The 15195-nt window shown below is 41.0% G+C and overlaps 1 protein-coding gene and 1 non-coding gene across 2 annotated transcripts; one reads left to right on the top strand and one right to left on the bottom strand.

Annotated features, from left to right (window-relative positions):
• Window positions 1–2184: 2184 nt before the first annotated feature.
• On the bottom strand, window positions 2185–2291 carry LOC140822267 (small nucleolar RNA R71). The gene has a single exon (XR_012115920.1). It is a non-coding gene; the product is annotated as a small nucleolar RNA R71 (small nucleolar RNA).
• A 130-nt stretch (window positions 2292–2421) lies between these two features.
• Window positions 2422–8918, top strand: LOC140822171 (uncharacterized). The gene is given in 5 exon segments (XM_073182911.1): window positions 2422–2467; window positions 2975–4344; window positions 4435–4849; window positions 4852–5765; window positions 7587–8918. Coding segments are annotated over 5 exon segments (4077 nt in total).
• Window positions 8919–15195: the final 6277 nt, after the last annotated feature.

The following is a 15195-nucleotide window of genomic DNA, read 5'->3' as shown; positions in this document are numbered from 1 at the left end:
CTCGTGGGCGAGCAAAAGGTTAGTATGAGGGGGTTGATAGGACTCGTTTTTACGTGTTTTTAGTGTTTGTTTCGAGTCGCATTCATACATCATATTAGTTTGTTTTAGTTTATTCTTGCATTTTGTTTGCATTATTTAGCATATGACTGATCTCGTGTGTTTTGTGGTATTTTGTAGGAATGAAACCAAATATGGCAGAAAATGGGCACAACAACGAAGAAGCCTCGCTAGGGCGGTCAAAACTGACCGCCCCAGCGAGCATTCTAGTCTTACCGAGGATTTCGAACAGAAGACCTCTCGCTAGGGCGGTCAAAACTGACCGCCCCAGCGAGACTGCTAGCCTGGACAGGAGAGTTTAACAGAAGATCTCTCGCTCGGGCGGTCAAAAGTGGCCGCCCCAGCGAGACTAGAGAGAAGGCTAAAGATTTTTACCCGAGAGTCACTCGCCCCAGCGGTCAAAACCTACCGCCCTAGCGAGTCACGCGATCCAGCAAGATTCTGCGAGATTTGTTTCTATTTTCATGGACTCTATCCAAGACCACTAACCTAATACACGAGATTGGGCGCCTCTTTGGGGATTATTCATCATATTTTCATCACTTTTCTGGGCGAGAAGGCTAGGAGCAAGGAAGACTTTCGAAGAACTCGAGAATTCCAAGCGTCGCAGCCGTCTTCCATCGTCATATTTAGTATTTTATTATTCAGTATTTTATTCTCTTGCATAGATTGTTGATTTTTAGTATGAATTTGGTTGGCTAAACTCTAGATTTGTTGGGATTTGAGGGGATCCTACCCGTACTCGTTGTTTAACATTATTTCTTGACGTTTTTACAAGTGATTTGTTTATGCTATTGTTATTTCTTGTTTCAAGCGAAGCCTAGCTATCTTCCTTTGATTATTGCATATTGTTAACGGTGTCGACAGACTATTTAACAATAGGATCGCATAGTATAAACCACGGACTTACAATTTTAGTAGACATACGGAATTGGGTACGTGTCGATAGTGATAGTTCACCCGGATAAAAGCTAGAGGATTCCATAGAACGTAAGGCGATCTTAAACTGTTAAATAATTGAGGACACTTGATTACTGCATGTTTATGATTAGTGTTAATATAGCTCGACAGAGTATATTGATTAGTCTAGGGAATTCCGTCGAATGCACGAGTAAGAGTCGAGGGTAATTATTAAAACACGAGTGGTAGGTGAACTGATAATTCCCAACAAATTCATCTTTCATTTGATTTAATCCAACTTAATCATTGCATTATTGCATACATTCTCTTTGCGCTTTAATTCTTTTAGTTATTTGATTTACATTAGTTTAATTACCAAATCACTTTATCGTTGCTAAAGAAATTTTAATTGAGAATAAAAAATATTGTAACGCAGTCCCTGTGGATCGATACTCGTATTCACGTACGTTTATTATAACTTGACTATCGTGCACTTGCGATATTTAAATCGAGCTTTCATATATAAAACAAATTTTGGGACCATTCACTGTGCAAGTTTTGCTCGATCAAGTTTTTGCCGCCGTTGCCGGGGACTGTTGATTCATAATTTTCTTATTTCTCATTTAAATTCTTTAGTATTCTTAATTTTATTGTTATTTGATACTCTCATTTTATTGCAGAATTCTCTTGAGGTGCATGCGAAGATCATTCGAGTCTAAGCTTGAGCCGTTTGACCCTGAGATCGAACGCACTGCTAGACGCCGAAGACAACAGCAAAGACTCAAGGAACAAATGGAGAGGCACGAACAAGAGCAGGAGGAGGAGCGCCAAAATGAGAGACGGATTGAGATGCCACGCCGTGTACCGATGATGGATTATGCACAGCCGTCTCTTGATGGAGCACGTCCAAGCATCGTAAGGCCAATCATCCGTGCGAATCAATTCGAGATCAAGCCAGCTATCATTCAGATGATCCAAAACACTGTTCAATTTGGGGGAAGTGCACTTGATGACCCTAATTCTCATATAGCTGACTTTCTTGAAATTTGTGATACATTTAAATTTAATGGCGTATCTGATGATGCTGTTCGTTTGCGTTTATTTCCATTTTCACTAAGAGACAAAGCTAAGTCTTGGTTAAACTGTTTACCTGTAGGGTCTATCACTACGTGGGAAGATATGGAAAAGGCATTCTTGACCAAGTACTTTCCTCCGTCGAAGACTATGAAATTTAGAGCTGACATTACTACTTTTGCTCAATATGAGCTTGAGTCACTTTACGAGGCGTGGGAGCGATACAAGGATTTGTTGAGGAGATGTCCACACCATGAGCTACCTCTTGGGTTAGTGGTTCAAACTTTTTATTATGGTCTGCTTACTCCTAACCGTACCATGATAGATGCTGCTGCCTGTGGTAACCTGCTGAGAAAAACGGCTGAGGAAGGATATGAATTATTGGAGGAGATGGCTGCTAGTAGCTATCATCCTCATTCTGATAGGCAGAAACGAGGTGCTGGAGTTAATCAAGTTACTGATTTATCTGCGGTGTCAGCACAGTTAGAGGCTTTGAACAGAAAGATTGATGGGATGAGTGCGAGTGGATCGGCTATGCGTCTGCAAGAGATTTTTTGTGATAAGTGTGGAGGTGAGCATGACGTGCAAGATTGCCAAGATGGCAATCCATTCTATGTACCTGAGGGAGCAAAACACGTGGGATTCCAGAACCGTCCTAGAAATGACCCTTATTCAAACTCCTATAATCCGGGATGGAGGAATCACCCAAACTTTGCGTGGGGAGGTCAAAACAACCAAAACAGCCAACAAAGAGGTCCACCACATGGGATGCACCAAGGATTCAAGCCAGAACCGCCTAGGGAGGAGAAGTCAAATTTAGAGCAAATGATGACTAAATTTATTTCTGCAACCGAGACGAGATTTCAGAATCAGGATGCATCCATAAAATGGTTAGAGAATCAAATTGGACAATTGGCTAAGTTAATTGCTAATAGGGAGCAAGGAACTTTGCCAAGCAACACGGAGACTAACCCGAGAGAGCATGTGAAAGCTGTGGAATTGCGCAGTGGAAAGGCACTTGAGTCTAAGGAGAAAAAGAACAAGCAAGGTGAGGATGAGGTGGAACAACAAGGAGGTAAGTCTTCTAACTCTGCTTTTACACCTATTGCACCGAGTAAAATTGTTATCCCCCCACCTTTTCCTGCAGCACTGAAAAAAGCTAAGTTAGATGCACAATTTGGTAAATTTCTTGAGATATTCAAAAAATTGCATATTAACATTCCTTTTGCTGATGCTTTACTGAATATGCCAAGTTATGCAAAATTCTTGAAAGATATCTTAGCAAACAAGCGGAAGCTAGAAGATCATATGACTGTGAACTTGACTGAAAATTGCTCCGCTTTAGTTCAAAACAGGATGCCTCCTAAGCAAAAAGATCCAGGGAGTTTCTCTATACCTTGCATTATTGGTGATATTAATTTTCATAAAGCTCTATGTGATCTTGGTGCGAGTATTAATTTGATGCCTTATTCTGTGTTTAGGAGACTGGGATTGGGTGAACCCAAGCCGACTAGGATGTCATTGCAGCTGGCTGACAGATCTGTCAAGTATCCACGTGGGATTATCGAAGATGTCTTGGTGAAAGTGGATAAGTTTATTTTTCCTGCAGATTTTGTAGTACTAGATATGGAGGAAGATTTGGAGATGCCTTTAATCCTGGGGAGACCATTTCTGGCTACAGGGAAAGCACTGATCGATGTTGACGAGGGAAAATTGAGACTGAGAGTTGGAGAAGAAGAAATTATTTTTGATGTCTTTAATACTCTCAAGCACACAATGCACGATGATAGTTGTTTTCGCGTTGATGTCTTAGATTCTCTTGTTTGTGATTTTGTGCAGGATGGATTGCAAGAGCCATTGGAGGCTACTCTCACTACTGAAAAACAGGAGGACGAGCTGGACGAGGAAAGGATGGAGATGGTAGCTCATTTGAATGCCATTCCACTTTGGAGAAAGCAAGTGAGGCTTCGACTAGAGGAATTGGGGGATAGAAAAGATTTAATGCCTCAAAAGTCAAGCCTAGAGGAGCCACCTACTTTGGAGCTCAAACCACTACCTCCACATCTCAAGTACGTATATTTAGGAGAAAATAATAAAATGCCTGTTATTATTTCCTCTTCTTTGACAGATGATATGGAGAGTAAGCTCTTGGGAGTCCTTAAGGAGCATAGAGGAGCATTCGCTTGGAAAGTTTCGGACATCAAGGGGATAAGTCCTTCGATCTGCATGCACAAAATCCTAATGGAGGATAAGTACTCACCTCTAGCACAACCACAAAGGAGACTCAATCCAAAGATGCAAGAGGTAGTAAAAGCTGAAACGATCAAACTTCTGGACGCAGGTATTATCTATCCTATCTCTGATAGTGCGTGGGTAAGTCCTGTACAATGTGTGCCTAAAAAGGGTGGGATTACTGTTATTACCAATGAAAAAAATGAGTTGATTCCCACTAGAATCGTTACGGGTTGGCGTGTATGCATGGATTATAGGAAATTAAATGATGCAACCCGTAAAGATCACTTCCCCTTGCCATTTATTGATCAAATGATTGAACGATTAGCCGGTCATGAATTTTACTGTTTTTTGGATGGATATTCGGGATACAACCAAATCACAATTGCACCCGAGGACCAAGAGAAAACTACTTTCACTTGCCCTTATGGTACTTTTGCGTTTAGGCGTATGCCCTTTGGTCTATGCAATGCACCTGCTACATTTCAAAGATGCATGGCCGCTATTTTTCATGACATGATTGAGAATTTTCTTGAAGTTTTTATGGATGATTTCTCTATTTTTGGCTCTTCATTTGATGAATGTTTAAAAATTTGAATTTGGTGCTCATTAGATGTGAAGAGAGCAATTTGGTGTTAAATTGGGAGAAGTGTCACTTCATGGTGCAAGAGGGGATTGTGTTAGGACACAAAGTATCGGAGAATGGAATCGAGGTCGACAAGGCCAAGGTGGAAGTGATAAAAAATCTACCACCACCTTCATCGATAAAGGGAGTTCGAAGTTTCCTAGGCCATGCGGGTTTTTATAGGCGTTTTATTAAGGATTTTTCTAAAATTGCTAAGCCTTTATCCTCTTTGTTGATGAAAGATGTTGAGTTTAATTTTGATTCTACTTGTCTGCAGGCATTCGAAGTACTCAAGAAGAGCTTGGTGACAGCACCTGTTCTGACTGCCCCTGATTGGGAGTTACCGTTTGAGGTGATGTGCGATGCTAGTGATACCGCTGTTGGTGCGGTGTTGGGTCAAAGGAAGAACAAGGTATTTCATACCATCTACTATGCAAGTAAGACCTTAAATGATGCTCAGTTGAATTACGCTACTACTGAAAAGGAATTACTTGCTATAGTATTTGCTTTCGAGAAATTTCATTCATACCTTGTTCTGTCTAAAGTGATTGTGTATACAGATCATTCTACCCTAAAATACTTGCTTGCTAAGAAAGATGCGAAACCTAGGTTAATTAGGTGGATTTTACTATTGCAAGAATTTGATCTCGAGATTCGAGATAAAAAGGGTGTAGAAAATGTGGTTGCTGATCATCTGTCTAGGCTTGAGGATATTAGAATTAATGGCGTTAACACTGATATAGATGACTGGTTCCCTGATGAGCAATTGTTTGAGGTAAATGCGTGCCCGTGGTATGCCAATTTCTCAAATTTTCTTGTCACTGGCACACCTCCCCCAAATTTATCGTTTCACCAAAGAAAGAAATTCTTTTCTGACGTGAAATATTATTTTTGGGAGGAACCGTTTTTGTTTAAAATCTGTGCAGATGCCATGATAAGGAGATGTGTAGCAGAGGAGGAAACCAGTCAAATTCTGAACCACTGCCATGACCGTGAGGTAGGTGGTCACTTTGGACCCATACGGACGGCATCTAAGGTACTCGAATGTGGCTTCTATTGGCCAACTCTTTTTAAGGATGCTCGTTTGTATGTTCTCAATTGTGATAGATGCCAACGCACAGGTAATATTTCTAACCGTCATGAGATGCCTTTGAATAACATTATTGAGTGTGAAATATTTGATGTGTGGGGGATTGATTTTATGGGTCCTTTTCCTGCGTCTTTTACAAAGAAATTTATTTTGGTGGCAGTGGAGTATGTATCTAAATGGGTGGAGGCGGAGGCTTGTGCCACGAATGATGCACAAGTGGTGTTAAAATTTTTGAAAAAACACATTTTTAATCGATTCGGTACACCACGTGCAATCATAAGTGATGGTGGCACCCATTTTTGCAACAAAATTTTTGATAAACTGATGGGCAAATATGGTGTCACCCACAAAGTTTCCACTCCATACCACCCTCAGACTAGTGGACAAGTTGAAGTGTCCAATCGAGAGATTAAGAGGATTTTAGAAAAGACGGTTAATGTGAATCGAAAGGACTGGACCATTCGGTTAGATGATGCTTTGTGGGCTTATCGTACTGCGTTCAAAACACCTATAGGCACTACACCATATAGGTTACTTTTTGGTAAAGCATGTCATCTACCCGTAGAATTAGAGCATAGAGCATATTGGGCGACCAAGGCACTGAACTTTGATTTTGCTCTTGCAGGTGAAAAACGACTGTTGCAGTTGAGTCAGTTGGATGAGTTCCGAGGTACAGCGTATGATCTTGCCCTATCTTACAAGGAACGCACCAAAAGAGCCCATGATAAACACATTGTAAGAAGAGAATTCAAAGTGGGTGAAGCGGTGTTGTTATACAACTCTCGCTTACGACTCTTTCCGGGCAAGCTGAAGTCAAGATGGTCAGGACCATTCATTATAGCCGAGGTGTTCCCATCAGGTGCAGTGGTGTTACATGATGGCAAGGAAGGGACGTTTACTGTGAACGCCCAAAGATTAAAGCACTATATTGGTGGCACAATTGAGCCACAAATTGGAGTCACTCGGCTCCAAGACAGTCGTTGAGGACATGGGTGAAAAGTCGAGCTCTAGACTATAAATTGAGAACTACTTCTATCCCTTATTGTGATTTTAATTAGATTTTTTTTTAGCATTCGCATCATTTGCATTTAGGTAGTTGCATGGCATTTGCATAAAAAAAAAAAAAAAAATTTCAAAATTTTTTTCAGAAAATACCTCGCTAGGGCGGTTAGTTTTGACCGCCCCAGCGAGAGGTTCAAATTTTAATGGATTTTCGGGCAGAGAGTATCTCGCTAGGGCGGTCAAAACTGACCGCCCCAGCGAGCGTTACAACTTTTCAAAATAATTTTCGGGCAGAGAGACTCTCGCTCGGGCGGTCAAAACTGACCGCCCTCGCGAACACTCGCAATTTTTTTAAATATTTTTAAAACAGAAAACACCTCGCTAGGGCGGACACTTTTGTCCGCCCCAACGAGCACTCGCCAATGTCAAACAGAAAGCCTCTCGCTAGGGCGGACACTTTTGACCGCCCTAGCGAGTCGCGATTTTTAAAAAAGCTGCGCATCACTTCTCTCTTCTCCCACTCGAAAACCTACCCTTCTCTCTCAAAATTTTCGCCCCTCCTCTCCATATTTGAAGCGATTTACGTGGTTTCTTGCTAATTTACAGGTATATTTGCGAATCTCCATTGTTTCAAAGCCCAAGCCGCGATTTTTCCGGGCAGATCTACACTCTCCGACCACCACCCACGCCGCCGCCGTCGCTTCTCCGCCGCCGCCGCCGCCGCCGCCGCCTCTTCAAGTTCCGGCACCACCTTCTACTCCGGGCTTCTTTGTGCACTCATATCATACCATGGCTCCCAAACGCTCGAAGGTAACTCACGGTGCCTCTAGTTCTCGATCCACCCCCTCTATATTTGTGAATGACAGGGCTAGGGAGCGATTTGAGCACGCTAAACTCCATAGAAAACCAATCCCTGAGAGGGGATGTACTTCGTGGATTTTAGACAATATTTTTGAGGAGTTAGCAGTTGCAGGACGAGGGTGGACGAATTTTTTAGCACAACCGAATGCGGCTGTGGTGCCGGTTGTACGTGAGTTTTATGCTAACGCCCCGGAAGGGACTGAAAATAAGGCTAAGGTGAGGGGACGTCTAGTCCCATATGATCCTACAACGATAAATGATTTGTTGGGTTTACCGGCAGTGGATGATTCGGTATTCCAGGCTTGGGTGCTGAATCCGGATTACGATCTGATCATTCACACATTGTGTTATCCGGGCACTACGTGGAAGCAGCCGGGAACATATACGGTGTTTCTTGAGAAATTTTTGAAGGTGGAGGCGGCACTTTGGTATGCCTTTCTATCGAAGAGATTGATGCTGGTAGGGCATACGAGTGATGTACAGCGGGATAGGGCGGTGGTTCTTTATGCGATCTATACCGGGATGCCTATTTATGTGGGCAAACTCATATTCGGGCAGCTTAATATCTGTATCAATTGCAACAATTTAGCCTTTTATTTCCCCACTATCGTGACTGAGCTATGTGCCCGCGCGGGTGTGATTTTCGCGGACGATGATGAGTGGCTACCGCCACTAAGAGCCATCGATGAGGCTCTTCATACCTCCAAGTACGCGAAGAGACGGGATGAGCTGCCCGCTGATGTATTTTACGGTCTCGTGCAAGCCGCTCCACCACCTCCGGTCTTCGGACATCCACCACCACCGCAGCCACGCCGCCGTGCCATTCGAGACCGAGTCGACGAGTTGGGCGCTTGGGCCACCTACCAGACTCATTATCAGGCCATCGACCAAGCCCACACTCTGAACATCGAGTACTTGGTGCAGGGCATCTCGACTCACTTGGGCTTAGACACTTCCGGCCGGCCGCCTGTTCCAGCATACCCGCCACCTTTCCACTTCCAGTACACGTATCCTATGCCACCTGCAGCTGACGAGGGCAATCCACCACCTGAGCATGATGAGGAGGAGGAGTTTTGATCAGGGGAGTTCACTGTTTCCCCTTTCTTTTTCTTTTGCATTTTCTATTGTTGCATTTGAATTCATAAGTTGTTATTGTTTTTCGTGTCTGTTTCGTTTTGTGCGATGAGGGCATTGCACAACTCTAGTATGAGGGGGTCGGGTAGTTTGTTTTGTTTGCTTGTTTAGTTATTTAGTTTGTTATTTGGGTTTTTAAGTCGTATTTTCGTTGTTAGATTGTGAGTCGTTTATGGTGAGTTGACATGATTTATGAGCCGATGATGATGTTGCTTTGAGAAATATTGATTGGGTCAATGCATGACTGATACTCTGGATTGTTGAAACATGAGTTTTGGTGCAAATTTTGAACTTTTTGAGCACATATGTGTGGGGCTTAGAATTTTGTAGGAATAATGGTGAAATTTGAAATTCTTGTTGGTTAACTTGAAAGACATCACGTATGAATTGATTTAGCATGAAAACCCGTGGAAATAAGTCACTGATTGAGATCGTGCATGATAGCATTTGATGCCCCCTTGTCAATACCCTGAATTCAAATATAGTACTCCTAACCAGCTATAATCCAAAAAGATATATTCTTAGCCTAGGGAGTACATGTGTGAAAATTGTGCATCAAAATGTTGAAATAACAAAGTTCTTGTAAAAAGAACTTTGGGAAAAAAGGAGATGTAAGGTGAGGGGGAGCCGAAAATAAAAGGAATGAAATTCTATTCCTAGGCTAAAAGTTGGAGATGTAAGGAGTCGAGGAAGTCAGACGCACAGTCTTGACAATTGCACAATGAAAATGATCGATGTACTCCCAACTTTTCGCCACTTGAGCTTATTTTCTTTCCTTTCGACACCCTTCTATGCACTTAAAAATTAACTAAAGTTCAAAATGATGGTCAGTGATGAATGAACACGGGGATGCATGCTAGTGAGATTTGTATTGAAGTGTTGATTGAGTGACTTGCATAACTTGACGATTGATCTATTTGACGTACGAATGACTAGACCCACCATGACACACACACACGTTCGAATTAGTGCCAAGACTTATTTGTAGATGAGAAAGAGTATTTATTTGTGAAATGACTTGATTATGATGTGAAAAAATTTACTGAGGCATGAACATAAAGTTGTTAACTCACCATTAACTTTTTCTTGTGTTGGTTATTTCGTTTTTATTTTGTCTGTTTAGAATCTCGTGCTTTAACCTATTTTACTCGAGGGCGAGCAAAAGGTTAGTATGAGGGGGTTGATAGGACTCGTTTTTACGTGTTTTTAGTGTTTGTTTCGAGTCGCATTCATACATCATATTAGTTTGTTTTAGTTTATTCTTGCATTTTGTTTGCATTATTTAGCATATGACTGATCTCGTGTGTTTTGTGGTATTTTGTAGGAATGAAACCAAATATGGCAGAAAATGGGCACAACAACGAAGAAGCCTCGCTACCGAGGATTTCGAACAGAAGACCTCTCGCTAGGGCGGTCAAAACTGACCGCCCCAGCGAGACTGCTAGCCTGGACAGGAGAGTTTAACAGAAGATCTCTCGCTCGGGCGGTCAAAAGTGGCCGCCCCAGCGAGACTAGAGAGAAGGCTAAAGATTTTTACCCGAGAGTCACTCGCCCCAGCGGTCAAAACCTACCGCCCTAGCGAGTCACGCGATCCAGCAAGATTCTGCGAGATTTGTTTCTATTTTCATGGACTCTATCCAAGACCACTAACCTAATACACGAGATTGGGCGCCTCTTTGGGGATTATTCATCATATTTTCATCGCTTTTCTGGGCGAGAAGGCTAGGAGCAAGGAAGACTTTCGAAGAACTCGAGAATTCCAAGCGTCGCAGCCGTCTTCCATCGTCATATTTAGTATTTTATTATTCAGTATTTTATTCTCTTGCATAGATTGTTAATTTTTAGTATGAATTTGGTTGGCTAAACTCTAGATTTGTTGGGATTTGAGGGGATCCTACCCGTACTCGTTGTTTAACATTATTTCTTGACGTTTTTACAAGTGATTTGTTTATGCTATTGTTATTTCTTGTTTCAAGCGAAGCCTAGCTATCTTCCTTTGATTATTGCATATTGTTAACGGTGTCGACAGACTAATTAACAATAGGATCGCATAGTATAAACCACGGACTTACAATTTTAGTAGACATACGGAATTGGGTACGTGTCGATAGTGATAGTTCACCCGGATAAAAGCTAGAGGATTCCATAGAACGTAAGGCGATCTTAAACTGTTAAATAATTGAGGACACTTGATTACTGCATGTTTATGATTAGTGTTAATATAGCTCGACAGAGTATATTGATTAGTCTAGGGAATTCCGTCGAATGCACGAGTAAGAGTCGAGGGTAATTATTAAAACACGAGTGGTAGGTGAACTGATAATTCCCAACAAATTCATCTTTCATTTGATTTAATCCAACTTAATCATTGCATTATTGCATACATTCTCTTTGCGCTTTAATTCTTTTAGTTATTTGATTTACATTAGTTTAATTACCAAACCACTTTATCGTTGCTAAAGAAATTTTAATTGAGAATAAAAAATATTGTAACGCAGTCCCTGTGGATCGATACTCGTATTCACGTACGTTTATTATAACTTGACTATCGTGCACTTGCGATATTTAAATCGAGCTTTCATATATAAAACAAATTTTGGGACCATTCACTGTGCAAGTTTTGCTCGATCAGCAAGTGGCGTATTTTCGTGATGCATGCCTCGCGCATATGCGCCCATAATGCCGCGCATATGCGTCGAAGGTTCGGCCTTCCAATTCTCCACTCGCGCATATGCGCGACTCTACCCCGCGCATATACGCCACACTTTTTGTCCATCTCGCGCAGGTGCACGGCTTACGTCGCGTAGGTGCGCGTAATGCTCTGTTCCGTCTCCTTGGCTACTGGAGTGCTCGCGCATGTGCGCGAAAATCGTCGCGCAGGTGCGGGACATTCTCTGTCCTACTCGCCCCTATGCGCCATTCACGTCGCGCATGTGCGCGTAATGCACACCCTCGCACATCTGTTTCGCATCTTTTCTCGTCCTTTCCCGGTCCGATCCGATCCGTCTATAATTACCTTGATTAAACAATAAATCATTCCAAATAAATCTCAGATTACGGTAATTACACTCAATTCATTTCAGATTACGGTAATTAAATTCTTGGGCCTTACATTTCTCTCCCTCTAAGATATGATTTCGTCCCCGAAATCACAAGCAATCACAACTCATATATCATAGTAATCATATCAGATACCAAATCGGATACAAGAAGGAGATATATATAACTACAATAACTTCGTATCAACGAAATCACTCGTGATAAAATCAATCTCAGAACAATGGCTATACAACATCCGTATATGCCAATCACCAGTTCATAACAAATCAGTATTGGCATCTGCTACCAAATTTGTTAATCCTAGTCAAAGATATATTCAATCTTCGGCTTCAAATCCCAACAGTCATCGTCCGACGTTAGCATAGTTCATATCAATTTCCGAGCTATTCTCATTTTCTTCTGAATCAGTTTCATTTTCTTTATCAGATTTCTGATCTTATCAAATCCAATCTCAGGCATCACCGCAATATCATTCCCATACGAAGGAAATTCGCAGTTCTCATTGTACAATACCTCGACTAAAGCTATTTCGATATTCATCTGATAGCTATTATTGTACAATAATTCACAAGTGACAATGAATCATGTCAACTAGTGCTAAAATCCAGCACTACAATTCCTGGATATCCTCCAGTATCTAGATAGTTCACTCCGGCTATCTGTCAATCTATAAATTATAGATGAAATATCATCTCATGCACTCAGCCACAAGTATAAAATCAAACGAAAATCACCGTCTGACATAATTAACTTTGGCATTCAATACAATATGTCTCTTTTTCTGACATACCTTTCAGTCGTCTGATCATATTTGTACGTCATCCTGTACAATATAACAGAGGCAGATTCGAGAATTCTGTCAATCATAATCACATCACCGCACAGACTTGTCAAGATTTCAGTAGTGTCATCACACAATCAATAGAAATGTACTTTCATTTCTATTTAGAAATCAATAATCAAGATCATTAATCTAAAAGTTTCTATCTTTCTGTCTTCATCTGTCAGCGATTTAGACATTTTAATACAAATTCTGACATAACCAATTTTCATCTGTTTACTTCAAAACTGTCTATTCGAATTACCACACTTTTCCTGTTACCAGAATAGTACTGAATCTACTATTGTGTGCATCTGACAATACCTGTCATTTCCAATTCGAACATCTGGCACAAAAAAATCAGTTAATAATATAAATTAAAGAAAAATACATACCTGGTATTCGGTTCTGACTATCAAAATCAAGTTCTGAACAGTCTGATCAAATTTCTGAACTGCTTTAATTTTCAAAATCAGTTCTGCCTCGACTGAACTGTATATAAGCTCAACGGTTCATAACAATCGGTATCAAACATGGACTTAGGATGATAATAATATCGGATCAGATTCAAAATATCAATACGCACTACTGATCTAATAACTGCATAGAACACAATTTCTGACATTTCGAAAATTCTGCCTTATTCAATGTCGTTCCCAACCACTGATCACGATTTCACGGTGCTAAAATCAATCAGTATACCGTCTTCAGATATCACAGACTCTGAATACAATCTGTTACAATCGAGATTCATATCCGAACAATCTGTATACAACAATCTCAGTTCCCAGAAGGTTCAATACAAATTTCCACTGTTCCATTCAATCAATCATATGCTGCGAATATATCAAAATTTCATAGATAAACCGAGCATAAAATTATCAGAACACTTCCAAGCACATGATTTATCAACCCATAAACGGAACTGAAGTACTTTACAGAGAAACATATAATCAGACGTAACTTTAACTCTTCAGGCAATAAATCTTTCAACTGATATCTCATATCTCTCAATTCAATCAGTATCAGTCTATAAGAAATTCTAACATGAAACCAATACCTGGAATCAAATCAAGACTGAAATCACTCTCCCTGATACAGGACAAACCTGAAATCTCATCTGAAAGACTATAGCAAACTTCCTGCTATTAGTAAATCAATCCTTGATAGGCTCCACTTCAGTCCTCAACGAACATAAAGGAATAACTCCATTCCTTTCGATAATCATCGAATCGGTCCTAATACGGATGTCAAAGAATTTAAAAATCCAAATCCCTTACCGTATATCATTCATTCTTTGGCCATTTCAGGTCCGAATCTTACCATCTCCTGGCAAGAATCTAAAATAGCTCTGTACTCGTTCGATATATCAATATCAATCACGCAGTCATCATCAGACAGTACAAGTACCATCTAGTCTAATTCAATCTCATTCTCAACTTACAGCAGTATACAATGTATTACAGAATATCACTGATATCAAATTCTTTCCCCAAAAAGGTAAGGAATCAATACTACAGTAATTACAAACTCAACAGGTACAACGTATATCAATGCAACTCAGTCAAAGATAATCGTAAAGAATGCATTAGTATATATCAATACATATGCAATATAATCATAAAAGAGCAGTACCTGTCGCTATATCATCAAGTGTGTCCTGGGTCTGTTTCTCGATCCCTCCCACCAGAGGATTCTGCTCCCTGAAATCTTCGGGGACCTCTCTGTGGACAAACTTTAGCAAAGTGTCCAGACTGTCGGCAGATGTTGCAACTACCAGTCACTCCCTGGCATTGCTCTGTGGGATGTCTTCCTCCGCAAGTCCTGCAATAAACTCCAGTATAACTCGGGCTAGAACCACTGGAGCTAGATGAATCACTCAGTCCGCTCCCCAACTTCTTAAACAGTTTCTTTCGAGCTTTCAGCAACTCCTGCTTCCCACTCGTACTGCCACTATCAAATCTAAAAGGGGATTGTTGTGTCTGGGGTTGCATCACACACAACCTTTTTAATTGTCTAATCAAACTCACCTCCGCTCTCTTCGCTCTACTCAAGGCATCAGCAAAATGGTATGGTCGCTGCATATTCATCAATGCAACTATCTCCGAGTTCAATCCTCCGATGAATTGAGCCGTTACAGCTTCCTCATTCCCAGCTACATGAGGAGAAAAACGCATTAAAGTAGAGAATTTAGCAATATACCCTTCAATATTCAGTTGACCTTGCCTCAAATTCTCAAATTCTGCTTTCTTGTCCTCTCGGTACGAAACTGAGAAAAATCTTCGATAAAATTCAGTTCTGAATATTTCCCACGAAATCACAGTACCTCTCTGTTCTAAC

The sequence above is a fragment of the Primulina eburnea genome, unplaced genomic scaffold, assembly GCF_022965805.1.
Source record: "Primulina eburnea isolate SZY01 unplaced genomic scaffold, ASM2296580v1 ctg739_ERROPOS11973397, whole genome shotgun sequence".
Lineage (NCBI taxonomy): Eukaryota > Viridiplantae > Streptophyta > Magnoliopsida > Lamiales > Gesneriaceae > Primulina > Primulina eburnea.
The sequence above is the reverse complement of the archived record's forward strand: the minus strand, read 5'-3'. Positions and strand labels throughout refer to the sequence as shown.